This window comes from Macaca mulatta, chromosome 7, assembly GCF_049350105.2.
Source record: "Macaca mulatta isolate MMU2019108-1 chromosome 7, T2T-MMU8v2.0, whole genome shotgun sequence".
Classification (NCBI taxonomy): domain Eukaryota; kingdom Metazoa; phylum Chordata; class Mammalia; order Primates; family Cercopithecidae; genus Macaca; species Macaca mulatta.
In genome coordinates this window covers 146,860,001-146,886,859 of record NC_133412.1, presented here as the reverse complement: position 1 = coordinate 146,886,859, position 26,859 = coordinate 146,860,001, and the positions used below count along the sequence as shown (strand labels likewise).

Below are 26,859 nucleotides of genomic sequence, written 5' to 3'. Positions count from 1 at the left end.
TCCGGCTTCATTGGGATAAAATACGCAGGGTGCACAGTGTGGTCAGGGGTAACGGGAAGCCAGGGTTCTGAGGAGAGTATTTTCACGTGCAGGGTGGACTGGCTGGGCAACCCGAGTAGACAAGTCCACCATGAGGGATGCCATGACTTCCAATAGTATCATCTTAAATCCACTCCAGGATTGGGTTATTATTTTTAAAACACGGTGCTTAGCAGTATTTGTTTGCTGTTAAAATGGAAAATTATGAAAAAGGAAATGCGCCATCAGAGAAACAAATGCCCGAGCCCCTCGCTGGCACCATGGCAACCGCTCGACCCCCGCGGGCCGCCGGAGCAGGCGTGATTCGCGCCAGCTGGGGCGCCGTTGCCATGGCGACGCCCGAGCGGCTCCGCCACAGGGGCGGGACGGGGCGGGGCTGACGCCGCTCGCGGGCTGGCCCCATCCTCCACTGCAGCAGTAACGTCGCAGCGGGTTGCGGGTAGGACTCGACGCTGGGGCAGCCGCGCAGCGCCTGAGCCGCTGCAGGCCGCCGCGGCCGCCGCTGCCCACCCTTGCCTGTGCTGTTTCCAGCCTCGCTTCTCCGGCTTTCCTGCTCCTCTGCTGCCTTCGTTTCTGGTCCTCGGCCGTCCTCGCCGCCCGCCCAGAGGAGTCCCCGCGCCCGCCAAGAGGAGTCCCCACGCCCTCCAAGAAGCCGCTCTCCGCTGGCCCGCAGCCGCCGCGACTTCGGCACAGTCTCTCCCTCTGGCTAGTCTCCCAAACGGCCGCTCCTCGCCCGCGGGAAGACCAGGCTGCGACCGCGAACGCCCGATCCTCTCCAGGAGCCGCAGCGAGCGCCCGGCGGGCACGCCCCGCGACCACACCCCGGCTGCTTTCGACCCAGCGCGCCTGCCTTCGCCGCCCGCCCTCGCTCCTTGCCCGCTGCACGACGACGCGACAGCCCGGCTGCAAGCGGCAGACCCGACCGGACCCGGACCCAGACGCAAGATGGCGACGGCCGCGTGACTTCCTCAGCGTCCCCGAGCTCAGCTCCAAGTGTACCTACGGACTGACTGGGGGGGCAGAGAAGGGCGAGATCAGGACTCTGTGTCTTTGTTAGTCGTGAATGCATGAAGCCTACCTCCCTTGGGCCTACTTGGTGGGAGTGTCTGGTATTGTTCTAAGGCCAGGAGTACGGTGAGCCACAGTCTGTTGGTAGAATTGGCGTCTTGATAGTTGAGAAAATGGCGATGACACTGTTGGAAGACTGGTGCCGGGGGATGGATGTGAACTCCCAGAGAGCTCTGTTGGTCTGGGGCATCCCAGTGAACTGTGATGAGGCTGAAATCGAAGAGACCCTCCAGGCAGCGATGCCCCAGGTCCCCTACCGAATGCTTGGGAGAATGTTCTGGAGGGAAGAAAATGCGAAAGCAGCCTTATTAGAGCTCACTGGCGCTGTCGATTACGCCGCGATCCCCAGGGAGATGCCGGGCAAAGGAGGGGTCTGGAAAGTGTTGTTTAAGCCCCCAACTTCTGATGCTGAATTTTTAGAAAGATTGCACCTCTTCCTAGCTAGAGAGGGGTGGACCGTGCAAGATGTTGCCCGTGTCCTTGGGTTTCAGAACCCTACTCCGACCCCGGGCCCAGAGATGCCAGCAGAGATGCTAAACTATATTTTGGATAATGTTATTCAGCCTCTTGTTGAGTCCATATGGTACAAGAGGCTGACACTTTTCTCGGGGAGGGACATCCCAGGGCCTGGAGAGGAAACCTTTGATCCCTGGCTGGAGCACACTAATGAGGTCCTAGAGGAGTGGCAGGTGTCCGATGTAGAAAAGAGGCGGCGGTTGATGGAGAGCCTTAGAGGCCCTGCCGCTGATGTCATTCGCATCCTCAAGTCCAACAACCCCGCGATAACCACTGCCGAATGCCTGAAGGCGCTTGAGCAGGTGTTTGGGAGCGTTGAGAGCTCTAGGGATGCCCAGATCAAATTTCTGAACACTTATCAGAACCCGGGAGAAAAATTGTCTGCTTATGTCATTCGTCTGGAGCCTCTGCTACAGAAGGTGGTAGAGAAGGGGGCCATTGATAAAGATAACGTGAACCAGGCCCGCCTAGAGCAGGTCATTGCTGGGGCCAACCACAGCGGGGCCATCCGAAGGCAGCTGTGGCTTACCGGGGCTGGGGAAGGGCCGGCCCCAAACCTCTTTCAGTTGCTGGTGCAGATCCGTGAGGAGGAAGCCAAGGAGGAGGAGGAGGAGGCTGAGGCCACCCTTCTGCAGTTAGGCCTGGAAGGGCACTTCTGAGTGCCAGAAAAGACAGCTTTAGTGCAGACCTAGATCACAGCTAGTTTTCTTGTCCCTGTGGGGGTCTTACAGATGTGTCTCTGAGTAGTAAAGGCTTAGCCCTGTTCCGTTTTGTTGTTTTTTTGGAGGGGAAGGTTAGTCAGGCCTGAGTATTCATGTAACATTCTAAAATTGTGCAAGCGAGCACCGTGAGCTGCTACAATGCAAGTGGGTCTTGCTGGCTAAAGTGCCAGGTAAAGGGTTGGTTGGACACAGCGCTTAGTGCACGCTGTCATCATGGACATCATAATCAGTTGTGAAAAACACACGAACCTCTGACACTTCCTATTCCACACTGAATGTGAAATTGCATGTGCAGATGTTTACTACGGGGCCTGGCTCACAGGAAGTGTTCAGTAAAAGTATGAACTATTAGATTACTGATAGCGCAGATAGATTTTTCTTTACCATAAATAGTTCCAGATTTATATTGATGGAAGGAAATGTGCATTTATTAGCTATTACTCAACTTTACAATGCAAACATCATATTTCTCATCTTTAAACATGTCGATCAGTTTAATTGAAAAGTATTCTGAGACTGCAAAATGGGGTGTTAAAAAAATACTGCAATTACGGAGCTGTGTAAACCAGTTTCTCATTGCATAAGATACAGATGTAAATTGCATGGAGAGGTTGATATGCACCTGTACAGTAATTCACTTCCCCATTTCAGATCTTTGTCAGAGAATAGTTCTTGTTCATACTGAGTGTTCTAAATTTGAAGTTATATATACAAATTAAAATATTTTAAAAATTCTGTTGTCTTCTCATTTTTCTGGCATGTATAAACATTTTTAGCCTAAGTAAACTCTGTCCTTTTTTCTTATGAAGACTTTGTCATTAAACCATTTATTTTACTCTTAAGCTTTGTATGATACTATGTGAATTTAAATGGCAAGTCCTTTTTTTTCCTTCCCCTCTTGCTGTCATCTTAACATTTTTTTGGTTTATTTTTTAATTTTTTAAATTTTTTATTTTTATTAAGGGCAGAGAGGGTCTTGCTCTGTTGCCCAGGCTGGAGTGCAATGGAGCGATCTCAGCTCACTGCAACGTCTGCCTCCCCCGGATTCAAGTGATTCTCCTGCCTCAGCCTCCTGAGTAGCTGGGATTACAGGCATGTGCCACCACACCTAGCTAATTTTGTATTTTTTTAGTAGAGATGGGTTTCACCACGTTGGTCAGGTTGGTCTGGAACGCCTGACCTCAAGTGATCCACCTGCCTCGGCTTCCCAAAGTGCTGGGATTACAGGCATGAGCCATCTAGTTTTTTCTACTAAAAATACAAAAATTAGCCGGGTGTGGTGGTGGGTGCCTTTAATTCCGGCTACTTGGGAAGCTGAGGCAGGAGAATCACTCTGGGAGGCAGAGGTTGCAGTGAGCCGAGATTGCGCCACTGCACTGCAGCCTGGGCAACAGAGTGAGACTCTTGTCTCAAAAAAAAAAAAAAATCTAGGCCGGGCGCGGTGGCTCACGCCTGTAATCCCAGCACTTTGGGAGGCCGAGGCGGGCGGATCACAAGGTCAGGAGATCGAGACCACGGTGAAACCCCGTCTCTACTAAAAATACAAAAAATTAGCCGGGCGCGGTTGTGGGCGCCTGTAGTCCCAACTACTCGGGAGGCTGAGGCAGGAGAATGGCGTGAACCCGGGAGGCGGAGCTTGCAGTGAGCCGAGATCGCGCCACTGCACTCCAGCCTGGGCGACAGAGCGAGACTCCGTCTCAAAAAAAAAAAAAAAAAAATTTAGAGACCAGATATGGTGGCTCACACTTGTAATCCCAGCACTTAGGGAGGATTGCCTGAAGCCAAGATTTTGAGACCAGCCTGGGCAACACAGACCCAATCTCCACATACATTTTTAAAAATTAGCCAGGCATGGTGGCACAGGCCTGTGGTCCCAGCAGCTCAGGCAGCTGAGGTGGGAGATTGCTTGAGCTCAGGAGGTTGAGGCTGCAGTGCGCCATGATCGCCCCACCGCACTCCAACCTGGTGATAAAGTGAGACCCTGTTTCTCAAAAAATTTTTTTTAGAAAATCTTGAAATGGGGTTCAGGAGGTTATCTGGCAATGTTTTTCTCTTAAGATCACTTTTCAGCTAAACATTTTATTTCACTGAAGAAATAACTATAATTCATCACACCTGTGTAAAATGACGGCTTATTTTACAGCAGCCATTTATAACAGGAAGATATAAAAAGGGAAATACAGCTATAAAACATGTTTTTTTTTGCGGCAAAGATTCAGTGATTGAAGATATCCATCTTTTGAGGTCCTCAGTGAATCTAAAGTTACTACATGAATATTGTGTTCAGTGAGCTTTTCCCTAATAAGGTTTTAAAATTATAGCTGAGCCATTCGACAAGTTTATAAGGGGTAATGTATGTTCTTCCAGATTTTTCGGTGCACATATTCGCTTCACGTCTGTACATCCCTTTCCTCCTGTCACAAACACATCTCCACATACTTGCCTTGGTTCCCAACAGATACGCTCAGCTTCACTTACCACAAACACTCAGCATGTCTTCACCCGCTACCCACCATTCACATAACTTTCCCCTCCATTCCCACCAGCATCAGGCATGCACTCAGCCGACCTCTCACACTCTGGACACATTCACTGTCATCTCCCCCTCAGTACTCCCCGGATAACATACACCCTCCTCCCGTTCCATGTACACTATGCCACTCTCCCAACCTCAACATACATTCCCACTTCTCCTCACACCCACACACACTCCCACCACCAAACACCAACGAGCCACCACATATATGTACACACTCCCACTCCACACATATACACACATACTACATTTTTTTTTTTTTTTTGAGACGGAGTCTTGCTGTGTCACCCAGGCTGGAGTGCAGTGGCGTAATCTTGGCTTACTGCAACCTCTCTCTTGGGCTCAAGTGATCCTCCTGCCTCAGCCTCCCAAGTAGCTGGGATTACAGGTGTGTGCCACCACACCCGGCTAATTTTTGTATTTTTAGTAGAGACAGGGTTTCACCATGTAGGCCAGGCTGGTCTCAAACTCCTGACCTCGTGGTTCGAAAGTGCTCCAAAAGTGCTGGGATTACAGGCGTGAGCCACCGCAACCGGCTCACATGCTAGATTTTTTTAAATGGGCCAGGTGCAGTGGCTCACACCTGGGATGCTGAGGTGGGAGGATGGCTTAAAGACAGGAGTTCAAGACCAGCCTGAGCAAAATAGTGAGATCTTGTCTCTACAAAAATAAGTAAATTTAAAAATTAGCCAGGCCATTTAGGAGGCTGATGCAGGAGGATTGCTTGAGCCCAGGAGTTCAAGGTTGCAGTGATCTATGAACATGCCACTGCACTCCAGCCTGGGGTGACAGAACAAGACCCTGTCTCGAAAAAAAAAAAAAAACCAAAACACCACACACACAGATGCACAAAAAAACAAATTAGGTATATAAGGATTCTTTTTTTTTTTTTTTTTTTTGAGGCAGAGTCTCGCTCTGTCGCCCAGGCTGGAGTGCAGTGGCGCGATCTCGGCTCACTGCAAGCTCCGCCTCCCGGGTTCCCGCCATTCTCCTGCCTCAGCCTCCCGAGTAGCTGGGACTACAGGCGCCGCCACCACGCCCGGCTAATTTTTTTTGTATTTTTAGTGGAGACGGGGTTTCATTGTGTTAGCCAGGATGGTGTCGATCTCCTGACCTCGTGATCCGCCCGTCTCGGCCTCCCAAAGTGCTGGGATTACAGGCTTGAGCCACCGCGCCCGGCCAAATTCTTTGGGGTTTTTTTGTTTTGTTTTTTTGGGTGTGTGTTTGGTGTTTTTTTTTTTTTTTTTTTTGGCCCAATATGTTATGGACATCCTTCTATAGCTTAAACATAGGGATATACCTTCTTTTCATAGATGTAGAGTTGGCTGCATTCTTAGGAGGGAAGTTATCACCTAGGATTCTGACTTCTTAATTATATAAAACAATTGTATATATCTACATGCATACATATATATTCAATGCATTACATATATATGACATCAATCAGTGTCAGGCTCCTAAATGTCCATCCTTTGTTCTAGGAAACAATGAACTAAAAATAACAATGGGATATTTATGATCTGAATTAAGGCTTTCTTTTTATAAGCTCAGAAATTGAAATTTGTCTTTCTTTTTCCATTTTTTAGGGACAGGATCTTGCAGTGACATGATCATAGCTCACTGTAACCTCAAACTTCTGGGCTCAAGCAATCCTGCCTCAGCCTCCCCAGTAGCTAGGAGCACAGGTGGCAGAACTAATTTTTTTTTTTTTTTTTTTTTTTGGTAGAGATGGGGTCTCACGATGTTTCCTAGGCTGGTCTCAAACTCCTGCCTTGGCCTCCCAAAGCACTGGGATTACAGGCATGAGCCACCACACCTGACAATTTGTCTGCTGTTTAGTGGAGGACAGCAGCAAGAAATGTATCCTCATAATCAAACAACTGGAATAAGAAGTAGAAACTACACTACAGCTCTATTTTGCGACCAAAATTACATTTTAGCTGATAGCCCAGAAAATGTGCTGGCAAAATGTGTAACGTTACTGATATTGCTTGGTGATTCCTTTTTCTTAACTCAGGGCCTATCAGCTAACCTTTACCTTGCATACCTTCTGGTAATCAGGTGAGGACTAGGAATGGTCAAGTGCAGTAGTAACTTGCTGTCCCTGGAAGTACTCTTTCTAGGAGCCTAATAATTTGAAATAGTGCCCAAAGAACTGAGGAAGAGTTACAAGCCTGGGAGAAAAAAAACTACTAAAAAAAAAAAATTTAGCTAAAGAAATGAACGCCTCTGGCCGGGTGCAGTGGCTCTTGCCTGTAATCCTAGCATTTTGGGAGGCCGCAGTGGGCACATCACAAGGTCAGGAGTTTGAGACCAGCCTGGCCAGCATGGTGAAACTTCGTCTCTGCTACAAATACAAAAATCAGCCAGGCATGGTGATGCATGCCTGTAGTCCCAGCTACTCGGGAGGCTGAGGCAGGAGACTCACTTGAACACGGGAGGCAGAGGTTGCAGTGAGCTGAGACCGTGCCACTGCTGCACTCCAGCCTGGGCGACAGAGTGAGACTTTGTCTCAAAAAAAAACAAAAAAACAAAAAAACAAAACAAAACACCTCTGTCTTTCGCTCTCTCTCACGTGCATGCACACACACACACACCCCCCACACAAACTGCATGGTATATGTTATCCAAAGGCTGAATTTCTTTGGACTGAATATCACTAGAAGTTTATATAATTGCTCTATATTAGCTACAACTAATAATCATGTACCAAAAATATACTTTTTTTTTTTTACAAAATAACACAATTTATTACTATTTTAAAACATTTCACAAAATAACATTCAGAAACTCAACATTTCTAAATAACTTAATTCACAATAAGTTTAGTCATAAAGTCATGCTACAAAACTCCTGTGTATAAAAGATTACCAAAGTATTCATAGATGTTAAAATGTTCTTCAGAATGGAGTTGGTTCTAGAAGCCAAAGATTCTGGAATGATGCCCGTAATCATAACTGCCAGCCTGGGAGAGGAGTTGGCTATGCACACGTGCTCTTAGCTTCCAACTCACCAGTCTTTTGATGGGAGTGATCCCCTCTAGGCAGTAGCACCTCCGAGGCAGGTACCCTACTGATCACAGAGGCAAAGAGCCTCCCACCCACATAATGTTAGACAACTCTACATTCATTTAAAATCTAGAGGTGGGAACGATAATTCGCAAAGCTTCTATTCTGAGTAGGAGAACTACTTGATACATCCCCCAGAGGGATGATCTTGGATGTAACAGACGTGGAAGACGACTCAAGTAGGGAAAAAGGGAAATCCTGACTCTGATTATGTCAAAAGACAGTAACTACTCATGTGGGTTTAGAACGAGCAAGGGTGAGGTTTGATTCTCTAACATCCAAGTGCAGGCTAGATATTTACCTATCTGCTCTATGGAAGTCCTTTCCACCAACATCCAGTTCATAAGTTTAAAGTGCAAATCTACTGAAAAATAGTTTACTCTCCCCCATGTTACTCTCCCCCATGTTAAATTTGCTAGATCATAATTTGGTTGGCTGGGTCTCCTCTAAACTGCCCAATATGGGAAATTAACTAGAATCCAGTTAATGACTTCTCCAAGTATCAAGTAAAAAGTTTTCTCAGTTTATCTTAGGCCAGAGAAAGGTAAGACACTCAGTCTAGTTCTTCCTTTCAGTTTTCTTCCTTTACAGATTTACAAAATGCAGGAATAGAGATACAGATATGGTATTTCTAAAAGTTCCGTGATTTTAAAACATAACCCTTGATTTTTGGAAGTTCACCCATTTTATGGTTTACAAAAAGAAAACAATATGACACATGTTAGAGCAAAGATAAAGAAATATGGTCAAGTTACCTTGTCAGAAGCAGCACCAACTCTGCTACGCTGAATCTTGCTTTTATATTTCATTATTTACAGACACATTAAATAGCCCCAAATAAAGAAAATCTGTGCCAAAGGAATGAATTTCTAGTAAAGGGTAACATGCAATTTAGCAGTTTTCTTCCTTTACTAACACTTACAGTATGTAAGGTGTTAGTGAATTGATGGTCTGACTGTAGTCAGAGAGACACAATCTATACATGACTGATGCTTTGACACTTCCTCCTAATGCTTTTAAGTGAATGATTAACTCCAACCTTTCTGGGCCCTGTGCTTTTCCATTTAGCCCTGAGAAAAACCCAGGTAGAAGATTCCAACTCTCTTCACACATCACCAATTCTCAGAATAAGTCAACAGTCAAGATTCATTTCTTATTCTTCCTTATTCTGCTCTGACCACTGGTAAAATGTGTCAAAAGAAGTGCTTATTCAAGTTCAAATTTCTCTTTCCACAAAAGAATCACATTTTTTTTCTCTTTTTGAGATGGAGACTCTGTCACCCAGGCTGGAGTACAGTCACATGATCTCGGCTCACTGAAGCTTCTGCCCCCTGGGTTCAAGCAATTCTCCTGCCTCAGCCTCCCGAGTAGCTGGGATTACAGGCATGCACTACCACACCCGGCTAACTTTTTATAGTTTTGGTAGACACGGGGTTTCACCATGTTAGCCAGGCTGGTCTCGAACTCCTGACCTCAAGTGATCTGCCCACCAGGGCCTCCCAAAGTGCTGGGATTACAGGCATGAGCCACAGTGCCCAATCAGGAAACACATTTAAGTGCCTTATACCACTATATGTGGAATGAATCCAGTAACCATACCAAGTTATTGACCAGTCATCTTAAGCAGACATTCTTCTGATCACACCCAAAATTGATGTCTATATCAGCTAACTTTCCTACAAGATTATCAAATTTTACACAGTATTTTTCTGTATTTAATGACTGCCATGGTCTGCAAAATTATGTGCATTACTAGACAATGAATGATGCTTAAAGAATGATGACCTATTTTCTAAAGTACACTCAAAATGTTAAACTTTAGAGACAAAGCAGAATCTATCATAAAGTTGGCTTCTGTTGATAGAAACAGAGAGGTAGGTTAATAATCACTGTCCTAATATAAGCAAGAATGCTTAGAAATAAAAGTTGAGACCCTGCTTCAAAAAAGAGAAGTTGAACCCTCCAGCCCTGAGTTTCTAATATTACATGAAAATTATGAAAATGAGCATTACAGCCGGTTGCAGTGGCTCACGTCTGTAATCCCAGCATTTTGGGAGGCTGAGGCAGGCAGATCACGAGGTCAGGAGTTTGAGACCAGCCTGGCCAGTATGGTGAAATGCTATCTGTACTAAAATTACAAAAGTTAGCCAGGTATGATGGCGGGCACCTGTAGTCCCAGCTACTTGGGAGGCTGAGGCAGAAGAATTGCTTGAACCCGGGAGGCGGAGGTTGCGGTGAGTCAAGATTGTACCACTGTACTCCAGCCTAGCCGACAGAGCGAGACTCCGTCTCAACAACAACAACAACAAAAATGAGCATTACAAAAAAGAAAATACCAGTGACCATTTCTTTCCATCCATGATTATTGAATACATCACCTTCTCTCATATAACAATTCAAGTGGCACATGGCTACAGACTGAAAATAAATGGACCCTGGACACAGGTGATATTGGTATAAAAAGCACAACTAAGGGAGAATTTGTTCCCACCCTCCTACTGGGTGGGAACATCTGTCTCCCAAGAGACAGATGGCAATGTCTGGAGATATCTTTGTTGTCATGGCTGAGGAGGGTATACTGGAATCTAGTGGGTAGAGGCCAGGGATGCAGCTGAACATCATAAGTACACAGGACAGCTCCCAACAACAATGAATTATCGATCCCAAAATGTTAATAGTTCCAAGGTTGATCCTCTGCTTTAAAGGAACAAATTCTTATTAACAGAGAACACAGAAACCTTTTAAGGCCTGTCTGCGTAATACAGCCCTAATCTTAGAGTTAGGGAACATAGAAAAGTTAAACTCCTTGGTAGACTAAAATCAAATTTGCTGTGAAAAACTAAAATACTGAACTGATTCCAGAGTTTTACCATCACTTACAAGAATAGAAGAAATTTGGCCAGGCGCAGTGGCTCATGCCTGTAATCCCAGCACTTTGGGAGACCAATGTGGGCAGGTCGCCTGAAGTTAAGAGTTCAAGACAAGCCTGGCCAACATGGTGAAACCCCATCTCCACTAAAAATACAAAATAGGCTGGGCATGATGGCATGTGACTGTGGTCCCAGCTACTCAGGATTGAGGCTCTGTTTAAAAAACAAACAAACAAAAAAATCAGAATAGAAAAAATTTAAATTTAAATGATCCACTAAAATGGCTTAATAAACTGGAAGCACAGAGAGAATCTATTCCACGTAGGTCAAATATATGATCCAAGAGGCATAAACTAAAGGCATTTATATCAGCTAAATTTGCAGCAGTAAAGGATAATTTAGGGAATGATTTGAGAAAATATCCTACATTTCTTCATACATCCCAACTGCCATTTCCTAATGGCATGGGTTCCATGAACAGGGATGCATAGAAGTCATTTAAAGATTTGTTGAATGATACTAAATATGAATTTTGCATGAAATGGACAGAGAGAAGTATCTTACATTTCTCTGAGAACTACCTGTAATTAACAGTCATTGAGAAACAAGTAAAAAGAAAACCAGTTTCTACATTGCAGAATTCAGAAAAAACAAACAGCAAAACTCTAAGTCATTTTACAAATAAATTCAATATGAAATAATTTACTTCCTATTATATTCACTTCCAGCGTTACTTTTAGAAAACATATCCATATCAACATGGCTTCAAGCTTGCCTACTGGAGGAAGTGCAAATTTTAAGAAGATCATCTTCCCTCTCAGTTTATGGAACTTAAACATCACCAAGGAGAATGAAGGCTCATTGCCTACAGTCCATAAAAGAAATGTCCAAAGGCTTTGAATACATGTACCAGCTAGAGTAGAATAAGGTTTCTTTCTATCAGACTGAAAAGAAAAGAAAACTAAAAGGGTGTTAGACCAAGTTTTCCTCTTGTTTGTTTGTTTGTTTGTTTGGATATGGAGTCTCGCTCTGTTGCTAGGCTGGAACGCAGTGGCACAATCTCGGCTCACTGCAACCTCCACCTCCCTGGTTCAAATGATTCTCCTGCCTCAGCCTCCCAAGTAGTTGGGACTACAGGCGCCCACCACCACACCCGGCTAATTTTGTATTTTTAGTAGAGATGGGGTTTTGCCATGTTGGTCAGGCTGGTCTTGAACTCCTGACCTCAGATGATCCGCCCGCCTCAGCCTTCCAAAGTGCTGGGATGACAGGCGTGAGCCACCGCGCCTGGCCTCTCTTGTTTGTATTTAGAGTTGATTGTCAAAGCAGTGGTCCCTTTTGATCAGAGTGACTTAGAAAAATCAAGTAATTCCTATATAAATGATAGCTGTAATCTTCTGAAACCCAGGACTACTTATGCAATCACTTTTTAAAGATGATTCTCCCCTCTTTCACTGTGATTTTATGCAAGTAAAATCACACAAGTAGATGGGGAAAGAACAATCAACAGTCTCTGAGGGACGTTAGGCACAATTTGGCAGAGGGCCCCTGACTTCTTTTCTGCAATCTAACAGTGATTCAGCCATGGCCTCTTATGACTTCATCAGCTTACTGACTACAATGTCTTACATTTTCCTGAAAGATTTTTTGTTTACATGATAAATTCTAACCTCCGCATCTAACTATTGCTTTGCAATTTTGAGGTTATATTGCCTACACTGTTTTATGTAGGAGACAATCCTCAAACATATTGCCATTTGCCTGGGATCTCATAATGAAACATCTCTCTTCCTTCCACAACCACGTACATAATACATTTTAAGAGCTGTTTAATTTAGAACTTCTCAAAAAATAGATTTTGAAATACTAAGTTTCATTATACCCTTACTTATAACCATGATAGTCACTTTTCCCAACACTGAAGGTCACCAGACCAAATCATTAGGGTAAATTTTGACATATATCAATGGCTAGCATTTAGGCTAGGAATTCAAACATAACTAATGCTTTAAACACATAAGGAACTATAAAACCAAAATGTGGGCTTAAGGCCAGGTCCACATGAGTAACATGGCCACATTATCAGTCAAAGACATGATCATGACAGTCATTTTAATCACTGACTTAGATCACAGAACGACTGACTGCACACAATGACTCAAGTGGCTATGCATATAAAACAACCTAAATTCCAGTTGACGATGTACACATTTTTGGAAAAACAAGTAAGTATAATATAGACTAGAAGGTCTCTGAGATCCCACTTTTTCCTTTTTTCACATATCTTTTCCAATGGAACTTTGGAGTCTTGGTTCCAGACCTGCTGTATTTCTAAGAGGAACCCTTCCCATCACCATACTACCTTCTGAGCTAAAGGCATGATATATTTGTGCTTCTGAATTGTACAGAGACAGACCTTCAGGAAAAACGTTCTAAATTTTCAAATGTATATCTTTTAAAATGTCTAACCTAAAAAAAATGAACTGAAAAAAACATTTGTTCCTTTGTTATTAAAAATGACTGGTCTACAAAGGTTTTGTTTTAGTAGATGGGGCTACGTAGTATATAACTGAGACTGAAGACAAAAATTGAAAATTTGTGATTTCTAAAAAGAGGAATAGGATATATAAGGTTGGCGTTACCAGTTTTGGGAAGAAACACTGAATAAGTTAAGGGGGGGAAAAAGATGAGAATGAGTGATCTGTTTTATCTTAAGAAACTTTTGTCCCATACAGAATCTTTAAAATAGACAATTATATAAAATTTATCTATTTTTCTTATGACATTTAAATAAGTTAACACACAGTGGAAAGCGTGGCATTAGTTATCTTCTTCCTCATCCCCTTTAATTACTGGAGTACCTAAAATGAAAAAGAAAATTATTACTAGTTATTCTCAAAAAATTGCTAAAATTCTAGATGAAAATATTTTCCTGGCCGGGCACCGTGTCTCACGCTTGTAATCCCAGCACTTTGGGAGGCCAAGGCAGGTGGGTCACCTGAGGTCAGGAGTTCAAGACCATCCTGGCCAACATGGTGAAACTCCGTCTCTACTAAAAATATAAAAATTAGCTGGGTGTGGTGGCGGGTGGTTGTAATTCCAGTTACTTGGGAGGCTGAGACAGGAGAATCGCTTGAACCCGGGAGGCAGAGGTTGTGGTGAGCCAAGATTGCACCATTGCACTCCAGCCTGGGTGACAAGAGCAAAACTTCATCTCAGAAAAAAGAAAAACCTGAGAAACTCTGAGATACTATGAAGTGTGCCATAATAAAAATAATTTCACAAAATAATCTCTTTAATTTCAAATTCTCTGAAAAGCTTCTCAGAAGAATTCTCAAATGGTTTAGTATGCATACTTATGAATATTAAGCCCCATAACTGCCAAACCGCAAATAAAAATGCCTATGGCCAGGCATGGTGGCTCACTGCCTCTAATTCCAGTACTTTGGGAGGCCAGATGAGAGAAGCGCTTAAGCCTAGGAGTTGGAGACCAGCCTGGGCAAAATAGCAAGACCCATCTCTACAAAAAATTTAAAACAATAGCCAGGCATGGTGGTGTGAGCCTGTCGTCTTCAACTACTTTGGAGGCTGAGGTGGGAGGATCACTTGAGCCTAAGAGATCCAGGCTGTGGTGAGCTGTAATTATGCAACTGCACTCCAGCCTGGGAGGCAGAGTAAGACCCTGTCTCCAAAAAAAAAAAAAAAAAGCCAACAAGTACCAAGCAGAAAAATAAAGTAAGTTCTGTACAGGTTAAAAGCTTTCAAATCGCTTGAACCCAGTAGGTGGAGGTTGCAGTGAGCCAAGATCATGCCATTGCACTCCAGCCTGGGCGACAGAGCAAGACTCCATCTCCAAAAAAAAAAAAAAAAAAAGCTTTCTATGTTAAGCATAAAGAAATATTCCTCATATCCCACAATAAAATGTGTAATCACAGTACTGCTAAAAATCTGAACTACTCTAATTGTCGTTTTATATGACCTCCCCCAATTGCTGAACATTGGGGCTACATTGAAAAAAGAATCATGGCCGGGCGCGGTGGCTCAAGCCTGTAATCCCAGCACTTTGGGAGGCCGAGATGGGCGGATCATGAGGTCAGGAGATCGAGACCATCCTGGCTAACACGGTGAAACCCCGTCTCTACTAAAAAATACAAAACACTAGCCAGGCGAGGTGGCGGGCGCCTGTAGTCCCAGCTACTCAGGAGGCTGAGGCAGGAGAATAGCGTAAACCCGGGAGGGGGAGCTTGCAGTGAGCTGAGATCCGGCCACTGCACTACAGCCTGGGTGACAGAGCGAGACTCCATCTCAAAAAAAAAAAAAAAAAAGAAAAAAGAATCACTGTAGAGGAAACAAAGCACATCTCTGGCTCTCACTGGGCCAAGGGCCACCCATCTGAGTTTTAGCATTTGAAGCCAGTCTGACCCCAGTTGACTATTCAGTTTTAACTCTTTAGCCATTTACCCTGCACTCCAGCTAACCAGATCAATTCATTGTCTCCCAAACTCATCTTGCACACTTTTACCTCTGGCCTACTGGTTAACAAAGTGCCTTCATTTTTCTTTCCCTTTTCTTTCCTCTTCTCTTCTCTGAAGACTTTCTTTCTTCTTCTTTTTTTTAATTTATTTTTTTTTTAATTAAAAAAAATTTTTTTTAGACAGGGCTTGCTATGTTGCTCAGGCTGGATTTGAACTCCTGAGCTCAAAGGATCTTCATGCTTCAGCCTCCCGAGTAGCTGGATCTACAGGTGCACGCCACAGTGCCCAGGTTAAAGTTCCTTCATTTTGTAATTTCCTCCTCAACTCTCCTCCATCTAACTCTGCATCTAAACTCTCCATCTAAACCCTACCCTTTATTAAGAACAAACCCCAGTGACTCTCTTCCTCAGTGATGCCTTCCAAGAGGGATATGTTCTTTATGGCAGTGAGCATAGTTTGACCTCTCTGTACACCTCTGAGCATTTGTTTGTGGGACAAGTGAACTTTATATTGACGCACAACATACAAAGTGTACACATTATAATGTACAGATTGATAAAGGTTTATAAAGTGAATACAAGCTAGTTACCAGCACCCAGATTTAAAAAAGAAAAGATTATCAGAACTCCCAAAACTGCCTCAGGCCCCCTGCCAGTCACTACAACCACAAAAGATATATTCTATCCTAATATCTAACACCCATATCTTATTTTCCTTGTTTTTTGTTTGTTTTTTTAAAGACAAGGTCTTGCTCTGTTACCCAGGCTGGAGTGCAGTGGTGTGATCACAGCTCATTACTCCCAGACTCAAGCAATCTTCCTGCCTCAGCCTCCCAAATAGGACCACAGGAATGATATAGTATATACCCCGTGTCTGGCTTCTTTTATTCAACATTATGTTTGTATGATTCATCCATGTAGCATAAAACTGTAATTCATTCATTTTTACTGCTGTTTAATATTCCACTGTATGATTATGCCATATTTTATCTATCTATTCTATTGTTCATGAATATTGTACATTTAAGTAGTTTCTAATTTTTAACTATTAAAATACCGCTACTATGAACATTCTCATGTGTGTCTTTTGGTAAACATTCACACCCTTTTCTTTGGGGTATGTAGTTAGGAGGGAAACTGCTGGGTCACAAGGAATGTACGCGGAGAGCTTTTGTAGATAACGCCAATTTCCCAAAGTGGTTATACCAAGTTACATTACCATCCTACAGGGTATAAGACTGGCTTCACATCCTCACTAGCATTTGGTATTGTCTGTCTTTTTTATTTTAGACTTTTAACATCCCTCAGCTTTAGGCTGGGCAAGGTGGCTCACACCTGTAATTGTAGCACTTAGGGAGGCCGAGATGGGGGGATCACGAGGTAAGGAGTTCAAGACCAGCCTGGCCAACATGGTGAAACCCCGTCCCTACTAAAAATACAAAAATTAGCTGGGCGTGGAGGCGGGTGACTATAATCCCAGCTCCTTAGGAGGCTGAGGCAGAGAATTGCTTGAACCTGGGAGGTAGAGGCTGCAGCAAGCTGAGATCACGCCACTGCACTCCAGCCTGGGTGACAGACTGAGACTCCATCTCAAAAATAAATAAATAAATAAAGACCCCTAAGTTTTGCTTATGAGCAAAGAGCAACAAAAATAGGCAAGTTTGCAGCCAGTACATGGTCCAAAAAGCCACAATGTAGCTTTGTCTATTCAAGTTCTACATTGGTGGATTACATTCCATTCCATTCTCCATTCCATTCTCCATTCCATTCTCCATTCCATTTCATTTCATTCTCCATTCCTCTCCATTCCATTCCATTCCATTCTCCATTCCATTCTCCATTCCACTCCATTCCATTCTCCATTCCATTCTCCATTCCTCTCCATTCCATTCCATTACATTCTCCATTCCATTCCATTCTCCATTCCATTCTCCATTCCATTCCATTCCATTCCATTCTCCATTCCATTCCAATCCATTCCATTCCATTCCATTCTCCATTCCGTTCCATTCCATTCCATTCCATTTCATTCCATTCTCCATTCCATTCCATTCCATTCTCCATTCCATTCTCCATTCCATTCCATTCTCCATTGCATTCCATTCTCCATTCTCCATTCCATTGCATTCCAATCCATTCGATTCCACTCTCCATTCCATTCTATTCCAATCCATTCCATTCTCCATTCCATTCCATTGCATTCCATTCTCCATTCCATTCCATTCCATTCTCCATTCCATTTCATTCCATTCTCCATTCCATTCCATTCCAATCCATTCCATTCCACTCTCCATTCCATTCCATTCCATTCCACCCTCCATTCCATTTTCCATTCCACTGCATTCTCCATTCCATTCCATTCCATTCCACCCTCCATTCCATTCTCCATTCCATTCCATTTTCCATTCCATTCCATTCCATTCTCCATTCCAATCCATTCCATTCCATTCTCCATTGCATTCCATTCCCATTCCATTCTCCATTCCATTCCATTCTCCATTTCATTCCATTGCATTCCATTCTCCATTCTGTTCCATTCCATTCTCCATTCCATTCCATTCCATTCTCCATTCCATTGCATTCTCCATTCCATTCCATTCTCCATTCCATTCCACTCTCCATTCCACTCCAATCCATTCCAATCCATTCCATTCCATTCCCCATTCAAATCCATTCCATTCCATTCCATTCTCCATTCCATGCCATTCCACTCTCCACTCCATTCTCCATTCCATTCCATTTCATTCCATTTCATTCCATTCTCCATTCCATTCCATTCCATTCCATTCTCCATGCCATTCCATTCCATTCCATTCTCCATTGCATTGCATTCTCCTTTCCACTCTCCATTCCATCCCATTCCATTCCATTCTCCATTCCATTCCATTCTCCAACCATTCCAATCCATTCCAATCCATTCCATTCCATTCCATTCTCCATTCCATTCCATTGCATTCCCCATTCCATTCTCCATTCCATTCCATTCCATCCTCCATTCCATTCCATTCCATTCCATTCTCCATTCCATTCCATTCCATTTCAATCCCCATTCCATTCCATTTCATTCCATTCTCCATTCCATTCCATTCTCCATTCCATTCCATTCTCCATTCCATTCCATTCCATCCTCCATTCCATTCTCCATTCCATTCCATTCCATTCTCCATTCCATTCCATTTCAATCCCCATTCCATTCCATTTCATTCCATTCTCCATTCCATTCCATTCTCCATTCCATTCCATTCCATTCCCCATTCCATACTCCATTCCATTCCATTCCATTCTCCATTCCATTTCATTCCTTTCTCCATTCCATTCCATTCCATTCTCCATTCCATTCTCCATTCCATTCCATTCCATTCTCCATTCCATTTCATTCCATTCTCCATTCCATTCCATTCTCCATTCCATTCCATTCTCCATTCTCCATTCCATTCCAATCCATTCCATTCCATTCTCCATTCCATTCTCCATTCCATTCCATTCCATTTTCCATTCCATTCCATTTCATTCCATTCTCCATTCCATTCCATTCCATTCTCCATTCCATTCCATTCCATTCTCCATTCCATTCCATTCTCCATTCCATTCCATTCCATTCCATTCTCCATTCCATTCCATTCCATTCCATTCCATTCCATTCCATTCCATTCCATTCCATTCCATTCCATTCTCCATTCCGATCCATTCCATTCCATTCCATTCTCCATTCCTCTCCATTCCATTCCATTCCATTCCATTCCATTCCATTCCATTCTCCATTCCATTCCATTCCATTCAATTCTCCATTCCATTCCATTCCATTCCATTCCATTCCATTCCATTCCATTCCATTCCATTCTCCATTCCATTCCATTCCATTCCATTCTCCATTCCATTCCATTCCATTCCATTCCATTCCATTCTCCATTCCATTGCATTCTCCATTCCATTCCATTCCATTCCATTCTCCATTCCATTCCATTCCATTCCATTCCACTCCATTCCATTCTCCATTTCATTTCATTCTCCATTCCCTTCTCCATTCCTTTCCATTCTCCGTTCCATTCCATTCTCCATTCCATTCCATTCTCCATTCTCCATTCCATTCTTCATTCCATTCCATTCCACTCCATTCCATTCTCCATTTCATTCCATTCTCCATTCCATTCTCCATTCCATTCCATTCTCCATACCATTCCATTCTCCATTCCATTCTCCATTCCATGCCATTCCACTCTCCACTCCATTCTCCATTCCATTCCATTCCATTCCATTCCATTCCATTGCATTCCATTCCATTCCATTCCATTCCATTCCATTCCATTCCATTCCATTTCATTCCATTCTCCATTTCATTCCATTCCATTCCATTCCATTCCATTCCATTCCATTCCATTCCATTCCATTCCATTTCATTCCATTCCATTCCATTCCATTCCATTCCATTCCATTCCATTCCATTCCATTCCATTCCATTTCATTCCATTCCATTCCATTCCATTCTCCATTCCATTGCATTCTCCATTCCATTCTCCATTCTATTCCATTCCATTCTCCATTCCCTTCCATTCTCCATTCCATTTCAATCCATTCCATCCATTCCATTCCATTCCCCATTCAAATCCATTCCATTCCATTCCATTCTCCATTCCATGCCATTCCACTCTCCACTCCATTCTCCATTCCATTCCATTGCATTCCATTCTCCATTCCATTCCATTCTCCATTCCATTGCATTCTCCTTTCCACTCTCCATTCATCCCATTCCATTCCATTCTCCATTCCATTCCATTCTCCATTCCATTCCAATCCATTCCAATCCATTCCATTCTATTCTCCATTCAAATCCATTCCATTCCATTCCATTCTCCATTCCATTCCATTCCATTCCATTCCATTCCATTCTCCATTCCATTCCATCCTCCATTCCATTGCATTCCATTCTCCATTCCATTCCATTCTCCATTCCATTCCATTCCATTATCCACTCCATTCCGTTCCATTCTTCATTCCATTCTCCATGCCATTCCATTCCATTCCGTTCCATTCTCCATTCCATTCTCCATTCCATTCCATTTGATTCCATTCCATTCCAGTCTCCATTCCATTCCATTCCATTCCATTCCATTCCATTCTCCATTCCATTCCATTTCATTCTCCATTCCATTCAATTCCATTCTCCATTCCATTCCATTCCATTCCATTCCATTCTCCATTCCATTTCATTCCATTCTCCATTCCATTCCATTCCATTCCATTCACCATTCCATTCCATTGTCCATTCTTTTCTCCATTCCATTCCATTCCGTTCTGCATTCCATTCCAATCCATTCCATTCCATTCCATTCCATTCCATTCCATTCCATTCTCCATTCCATCCCATTCCATTCCATTCGCCATTCTCCATTCCATTCCATTCCAATCCATTCCATTTCACTCTCCATTCCATTCCAATCCATTCCATTCTCCATTCCATTCCATTCCATTCCATTCTCCATTCCATTCCATTGCATTCCATTCTCCATTCCATTTCATTCTCCATTCCATTCCATTCTCCATTCCATTCCATTCCATTCTCCATTCCATTCCATTCCAATCCATTCCATTCCATTCTCCATTCCATTCCATTCCATTCCATTCTCCATTCCATTCCATTCCAATCCATTCCATTCCATTCTCCATTCCATTCTCCATTCCATTCGATTCCATTCCATTCTCCATTCCATTCCATTCCATTTCATTCCATTCTCCATTCCATTCCATTCCATTCTCCATTCCATTCCATTCTCCATTCCATTCCATTCCATTCCATTCTCCATTCCGATCCATTCCATTCCATTCCATTCCCCATTCCATTCTCCATTCCATTCCATTCTCCATTCCATTGCATTCTCCATTCCATTCCATTCTCCATTCCGTTCCATTTCATTCTCCATTCCATTCAATTCCATTCTCCATTCCATTCCATTCCATTCTCCATTCCATTTCATTCCATTCTCCATTCCATTCCATTCCATTCTCCATTCCATTCACCATTCCATTCCATTGTCCATTCTATTCTCCATTGCATTCCATTCCGTTCTGCATTCCATTCCAATCCATTCCATTCCATTTTCCTTTCCATTCCATTCCATTCCATCCCATTCCATTCCATTTGCCATTCTCCATTCCATTCCATTCCATTCCATTCCATTCCATTCTCCATTCCATTCCATTGCATTCCATTCTCCATTCCATTGCATTCCATTCTCCATTCCATTCCATTCTCCATTCCATTCCATTTTCCATTCTCCATTCCATTCCATTCCAATCCATTCCATTCCATTCTCCATTCCATTCCATTCCATTCCATTCCATTCTCCATTCCATTCCATTCTCCATTCCATTCCATTCTCCATTCCGATCCATTCCATTCCATTCCATTCTCCATTCCATTCCATTCTCTATTCCATTGCATTCTCCATTCCATTCCATTCTCCATTCCATTCCATTCTCTATTCCATTCTCCATTCCATTCCGTTCCATTCTCCATTCCATTCTCCATTCCATTCCATTCTCCATTCTCCATTCCATTCCATTCCAATCCATTCCATTCCATTCCATTTTCCATTCCATTCCATTCCATTCCATTTCATTCCATTCCATTCCATTCCATTCCATTCCATTCTCCATTCCATTCCATTCCATTCCATTCTCCATTCCATTCCATTCCATTCCATTCTCCATTCCGTTCTCCATTCCATTCCATTCCATTCCATTCTCCATTCCATTCCATTCCATTCTCCATTCCATTCCATTCCATTCCATTCCATTCTCCATTCCATTCCATTCCATTCTCCATTCCATTCCATTCTCCATTCCATTCCATTCTCCATTCCGATCCATTCCATTCCATTCTCCATTCCATTCTCCATTCCATTCCATTCTCCATTCCATTCTCCATTCCATTCCATTCCACTGCATTCTCCATTCCATTGTCCATTCCTCTCCATTCCATTCCATTCTCCATTCCATTCCATTCCATTCTCCATTCCATTCCACTCTCTATTCCATTCTCCATTCCATTCCATTCCATTCCATTCTCCATTCCATTCTCCATTCCATTGCATTCTCCATTCCATTCCATTCCATTCTCCATTCTCCATTCCATTCTCCATTCCATTCCATTCCACTCCATTCCATTCTCCATTTCATTTCATTCTCCATTCCATTCTCCATTCCATTCCATTCTCCGTTCCATTCCATTCTCCATTCCATTCTCCATTCCATTCCATTCCATTCTCCATTCTCCATTCCATTGCATTCCACTCCATTCCATTCTCCATATCATTCCAATCCATTCCAATCCATTCCATTCCATTCCCTATTCAAATCCATTCCATTCCATTCCATTCTCCATTCCATGGCATTCCACTCTCCACTCCATTCTCCATTCCATTCCATTTCATTCCATTCTCCATTCCATTCCATTCCATTCTCCATTCCATTCCATTCTCCATTCCATTGCATTCTCCTTTCCACTCTCCATTCATCCCATTCCATTCCATTCTCCATTCCATTCTATTCTCCATTCAAATCCATTCCATTCCATTCCATTCTCCATTCCATTCCATTCCATTCCATTCCATTCCATTCCATTCTCCATTCCATTCCATCCTCCATTCCATTGCATTCCATTCTCCATTCCATTGCATTCTCCATTCCATTCCATTCCATTCCATTCTCCATTCCATTCCATTCCATTCCATTCTCCATGCCATTCCATTCCATTCCATTCCATTCTCCATTCCATTCTCCATTCCATTCCATTTGATTCCATTCCATTCCATTCTCCATTCCATTCCATTCCATTCCATTCCATTCCATTCCATTCTCCATTCCATTCCATTTCATTCTCCATTCCATTCTCCATTCTATTCTCCATTCCATTCCATTTCATTCCATTCCATTCCATTCTCCATTCCATTCCATCCTCCATTCCATTCCATTTCATTCTCCATTCCAGTCCATCCTCCATTCCATTCCATTCCATTCTCCATTCCATTCCATTCCATTTTCCATTCCATTCTCCATTCCTTTCCATTCCATTTCATTCCATTACATTCCATTCTCCATTCCATTCCATTCCATTCCATTCCATTCCATTCCATTCCATTCCATTCTCCATTCCATTCTCCATTCCATTCCATTCCATTCCATTCCATTCCATTCTCCATTTCATTCCATTCCATTCTCCATTCCATTCCATTCCATTCTCCATTCCATTTCATTCCATTCCATTCTCCATTCCATTCCATTCCATTCCATTCCATTCTCCATTCCAGTCCATTCCATTCCATTCCATTCCATTCTCCATTCCATTCCATTTCATTCTCCATTCCATTCCATTCCATTCTCCATTCCATTCCATTCCATTCTCCATTCCATTCTCCATTCTATTCCATTCTCCATTCCATTCCATTGATTCTCCATTCCATTCCATTCTCCATTCCATTCCATTCTCCATTCCATTCCATTCTCCATTCCATTCCATTGATTCTCCATTCCATTCCATTCTCCATTCCATTCCATTCTGCCTTCCATTCTCCATTTCACTCTCCATTCCATTCCATTCCATTCCATTCCATTCTCCATTCCATTCCATTCTCCATTCCCTTCCATTCTCCATTCCATTCCATTCCAATCTATTCCATTCCACTTTCCATTCCATTCTCCATTCCATTCCATTCCAGTCCACTCTCCATTCCATTCCATTCCATTCTCCATTCCATTCTCCATTCCATTCCATTTCATTCCATTAATTTCCATTCTCCATTCCATTCCATTCTCCATTCCATTCCATTCCATTCCATTCCATTCTCCATTCCATTCTATTCCATTCCATTCTCCATTCCATTCCATTCCATTCCATTCCATTCCATTCCATTCTCCATTCCATTCCATTCTGCATTCCATTCTCCATTTCACTCTCCATTCCATTCCATTCTCTAATCCATTCCATTCTCCATTCCATTCCATTCCAGTCCACTCTCCATTCCATTCCATTCCATTCTCCATTCCATTCTCCATTCCATTCCATTTCATTCCATTCATTTCCATTCTCCATTCCATTCCATTCTCCATTCCATTCCATTCCATTCCATTCGATTCTCCATTCCATTCTATTCCATTCCATTCTCCATTCCATTCCATTCCATTCCATTCTCCATTCCATTCCATTCCATTCCATTCTCCATTCCATTCCATTCCATTCCATTCCATTCCATTCCATTCCATTCTCCATTCCATTCCATTCCATTTTCCATTCCATTCCATTCCATTTCACTCTCCATTCCATTCCATTCTCCATTCCATTCCACTCTCCATTTCATTCTCCATTCCATTCCATTCTCCATTCTATTCCATTCCATTTCAATCTCCATTCCATTCCATTTCATTCCATTCTCCATTCCATTCCATTTTCCATTCCATTCCATTCTCCATTCCATTCCATTCCATTCTCCATTCCATTCCATTCCATTTTCCATTCCATTCCATTCTCCATTCCATTCTCCATTCCATTCCATTCTCCATTCCATTCTCCATTCCATTCCATTCTCCATTCGATTCCATTCCATTCCATTCCATTTTCCATTCAATTCCATTCCATTCTCCTTTCCATTCCATTCCATTTTCTATTCCATTCCATTCCATTCCGTTCCATTCTCCATTCCATTCCATTCCATTCCACTCTACATTCCATTCTGCATTCCATTCCATTCCATTCTGCATTCCATTCCCCATTCCATTCTCCATTCCATTCCATTCCATTCCATTTTCCATTCCATTTTCCATTCCATTCCATTCTCCATTCCATTCCATTCCATTCCATTCCATTCCATTCTCCATTCCATTCCATTGCATTCCATTCTCCATTCCATTCCATTCTCCATTCCATTCCATTCCATTCCATTTTCCATTCTCCATTCCATTCCATTCCAATCCATTCCATTCCATTCTCCATTCCATTCCCCATTCCATTCCATTCCATTCTCCATTCCATTCCATTCTCCATTCCATTCCAATCCATTCCATTCCATTCCATTCCTCATTCCATTCCATTCCATGCCATTCTCCATTCCATTCCATTCCATTCTCCATTCCATTCCAATCCATTCCATTCCATTCCATTCTCCATTCCATTCCAATCCATTCCATTCCATTCCATTCTCCATTCCATTCCATTCCATTCCATTCTCCATTCCATTCCATTCTCCATTCCATTCCATTCTCCATTCCATTCCATTCCATTCCATTCCATTCCATTTCATTCCATTCTCCATTCCATTCCATTCCAATCCATTCTCCATTCCATTCCATTCCATTCTCCATTCTCCATTCCATTCCATTCCAATCCATTCCATTCCACTTTCCATTCCATTCCATTCCATTCCATTCCACTCTCCATTCCATTCCATTCCAATCCATTCCATTCTCCATTCCATTCCATTCTCCATTCCATTCCATTCTCCATTCTCCATTCCATTCCATTCTAATCCATTCCATTCCACTCTCCATTCCATTCCATTCCATTCCACTGTCCATTCCATTCTCCATTCCATTCCATTCTCCATTCCATTCCATTCCATTCTCCATTCCATTTCATTCCATTCCATTCCATTCTCCATTCCATTCCATTCCATTTCAATCTCCATTCCATTCCATTTCATTCCATTCTCCATTCCATTCTCCATTCCACTCCATTCTCCATTCCATTTCATTCCATTCTCCATTGCATTCCATTCTGTTCCATTCTCCATTCCATTCCATTCCATTCCATTCTCCATTCCATTTTCCACTCCTCTCCATTCCATTCCATTCTCCATTCCATTCTCCATTCCATTCCATTCCATTCTCCATTCCATTCTCCATTCCATTCTCCATTCCTCTCCATTCCTTTCCATTCCATTCTCCATTCCATTCCCCATTCCATTCCATTCTCAATTCCATTCCATTCCATTCTCAATTCCCTTCCATTCCATTCTCCATTCCATTCCATTTCATTCCATTCCATTCCATTCCATTCTCCATTCCTCTCCATTCCATTCTCCATTCCTCTCCATTCCATTCCATTCCATTCTCCATTCCATTCCATTCTCTATTCCATTCCATTCCATTCCATTCTCAATTCCATTCCATTCCATTCCATTCTCCATTCCATTCCATTCCATTCCATTCCATTCTCCATTCCTCTCCATTCCATTCCATTCCATTCCATTCTCCATTGCAATCCATTCTCCATTGCATTACATTCTATTCTCCATTCCATTCTCCATTCCTCTCCATTCCATTCCATTCTCCATTCCATTCCATTCTCCATTCTCCATTCTCCGTTCTCCATTCTCCATTCCATTCCATTCCATTCCATTCTCTATTCCATTCCATTGCATTCCCCATTCCATTCAATTCTCCATTCCATTCCATTCCATTCTCCATTCCATTCCATTCTCCATTCCATTCCATTCTCCTTTCCATTCCATTCCATTCTCCATTCCATTCCATTCTCCATTGCATTCCCTTCCATTCCATTCCATTCCATTCCTTG

The 26,859-nt window shown here is 42.7% G+C and overlaps 2 protein-coding genes across 4 annotated transcripts in view; one reads left to right on the top strand and one right to left on the bottom strand.

Annotated features, from left to right (window-relative positions):
• The first annotated feature begins 417 nt into the window (after window positions 1-417).
• On the top strand, window positions 418-3,088 carry PNMA1 (PNMA family member 1). The gene has a single exon (NM_001348395.1). The coding sequence runs from the start codon at window positions 1,221-1,223 to the stop codon at window positions 2,280-2,282; it is 1,062 nt and encodes a 353-aa protein (NP_001335324.1). The 5' UTR covers window positions 418-1,220; the 3' UTR covers window positions 2,283-3,088.
• Window positions 3,089-7,602: 4,514 nt separating this feature from the next.
• The window catches only part of DNAL1 (dynein axonemal light chain 1), a 50,802-nt gene continuing 31,545 nt past the window's right edge, over window positions 7,603-26,859 (bottom strand). The window contains exon 8 of one of the 3 annotated variants that reach the window (XM_028850217.2): window positions 7,603-13,680. In XM_028850217.2, coding sequence (XP_028706050.1) covers window positions 13,640-13,680 — 41 coding nt within the window. In that variant the 3' untranslated portion in view covers window positions 7,603-13,639. 3 annotated transcript variants of the gene reach the window in all.

Coding starts and splice junctions, on each gene's coding strand:
- PNMA1 (NM_001348395.1), top strand. CDS start 1,221: ATGGCGATGACACTGTTGGAAGACTGGTGCCGGGGGATGGATGTGAAC.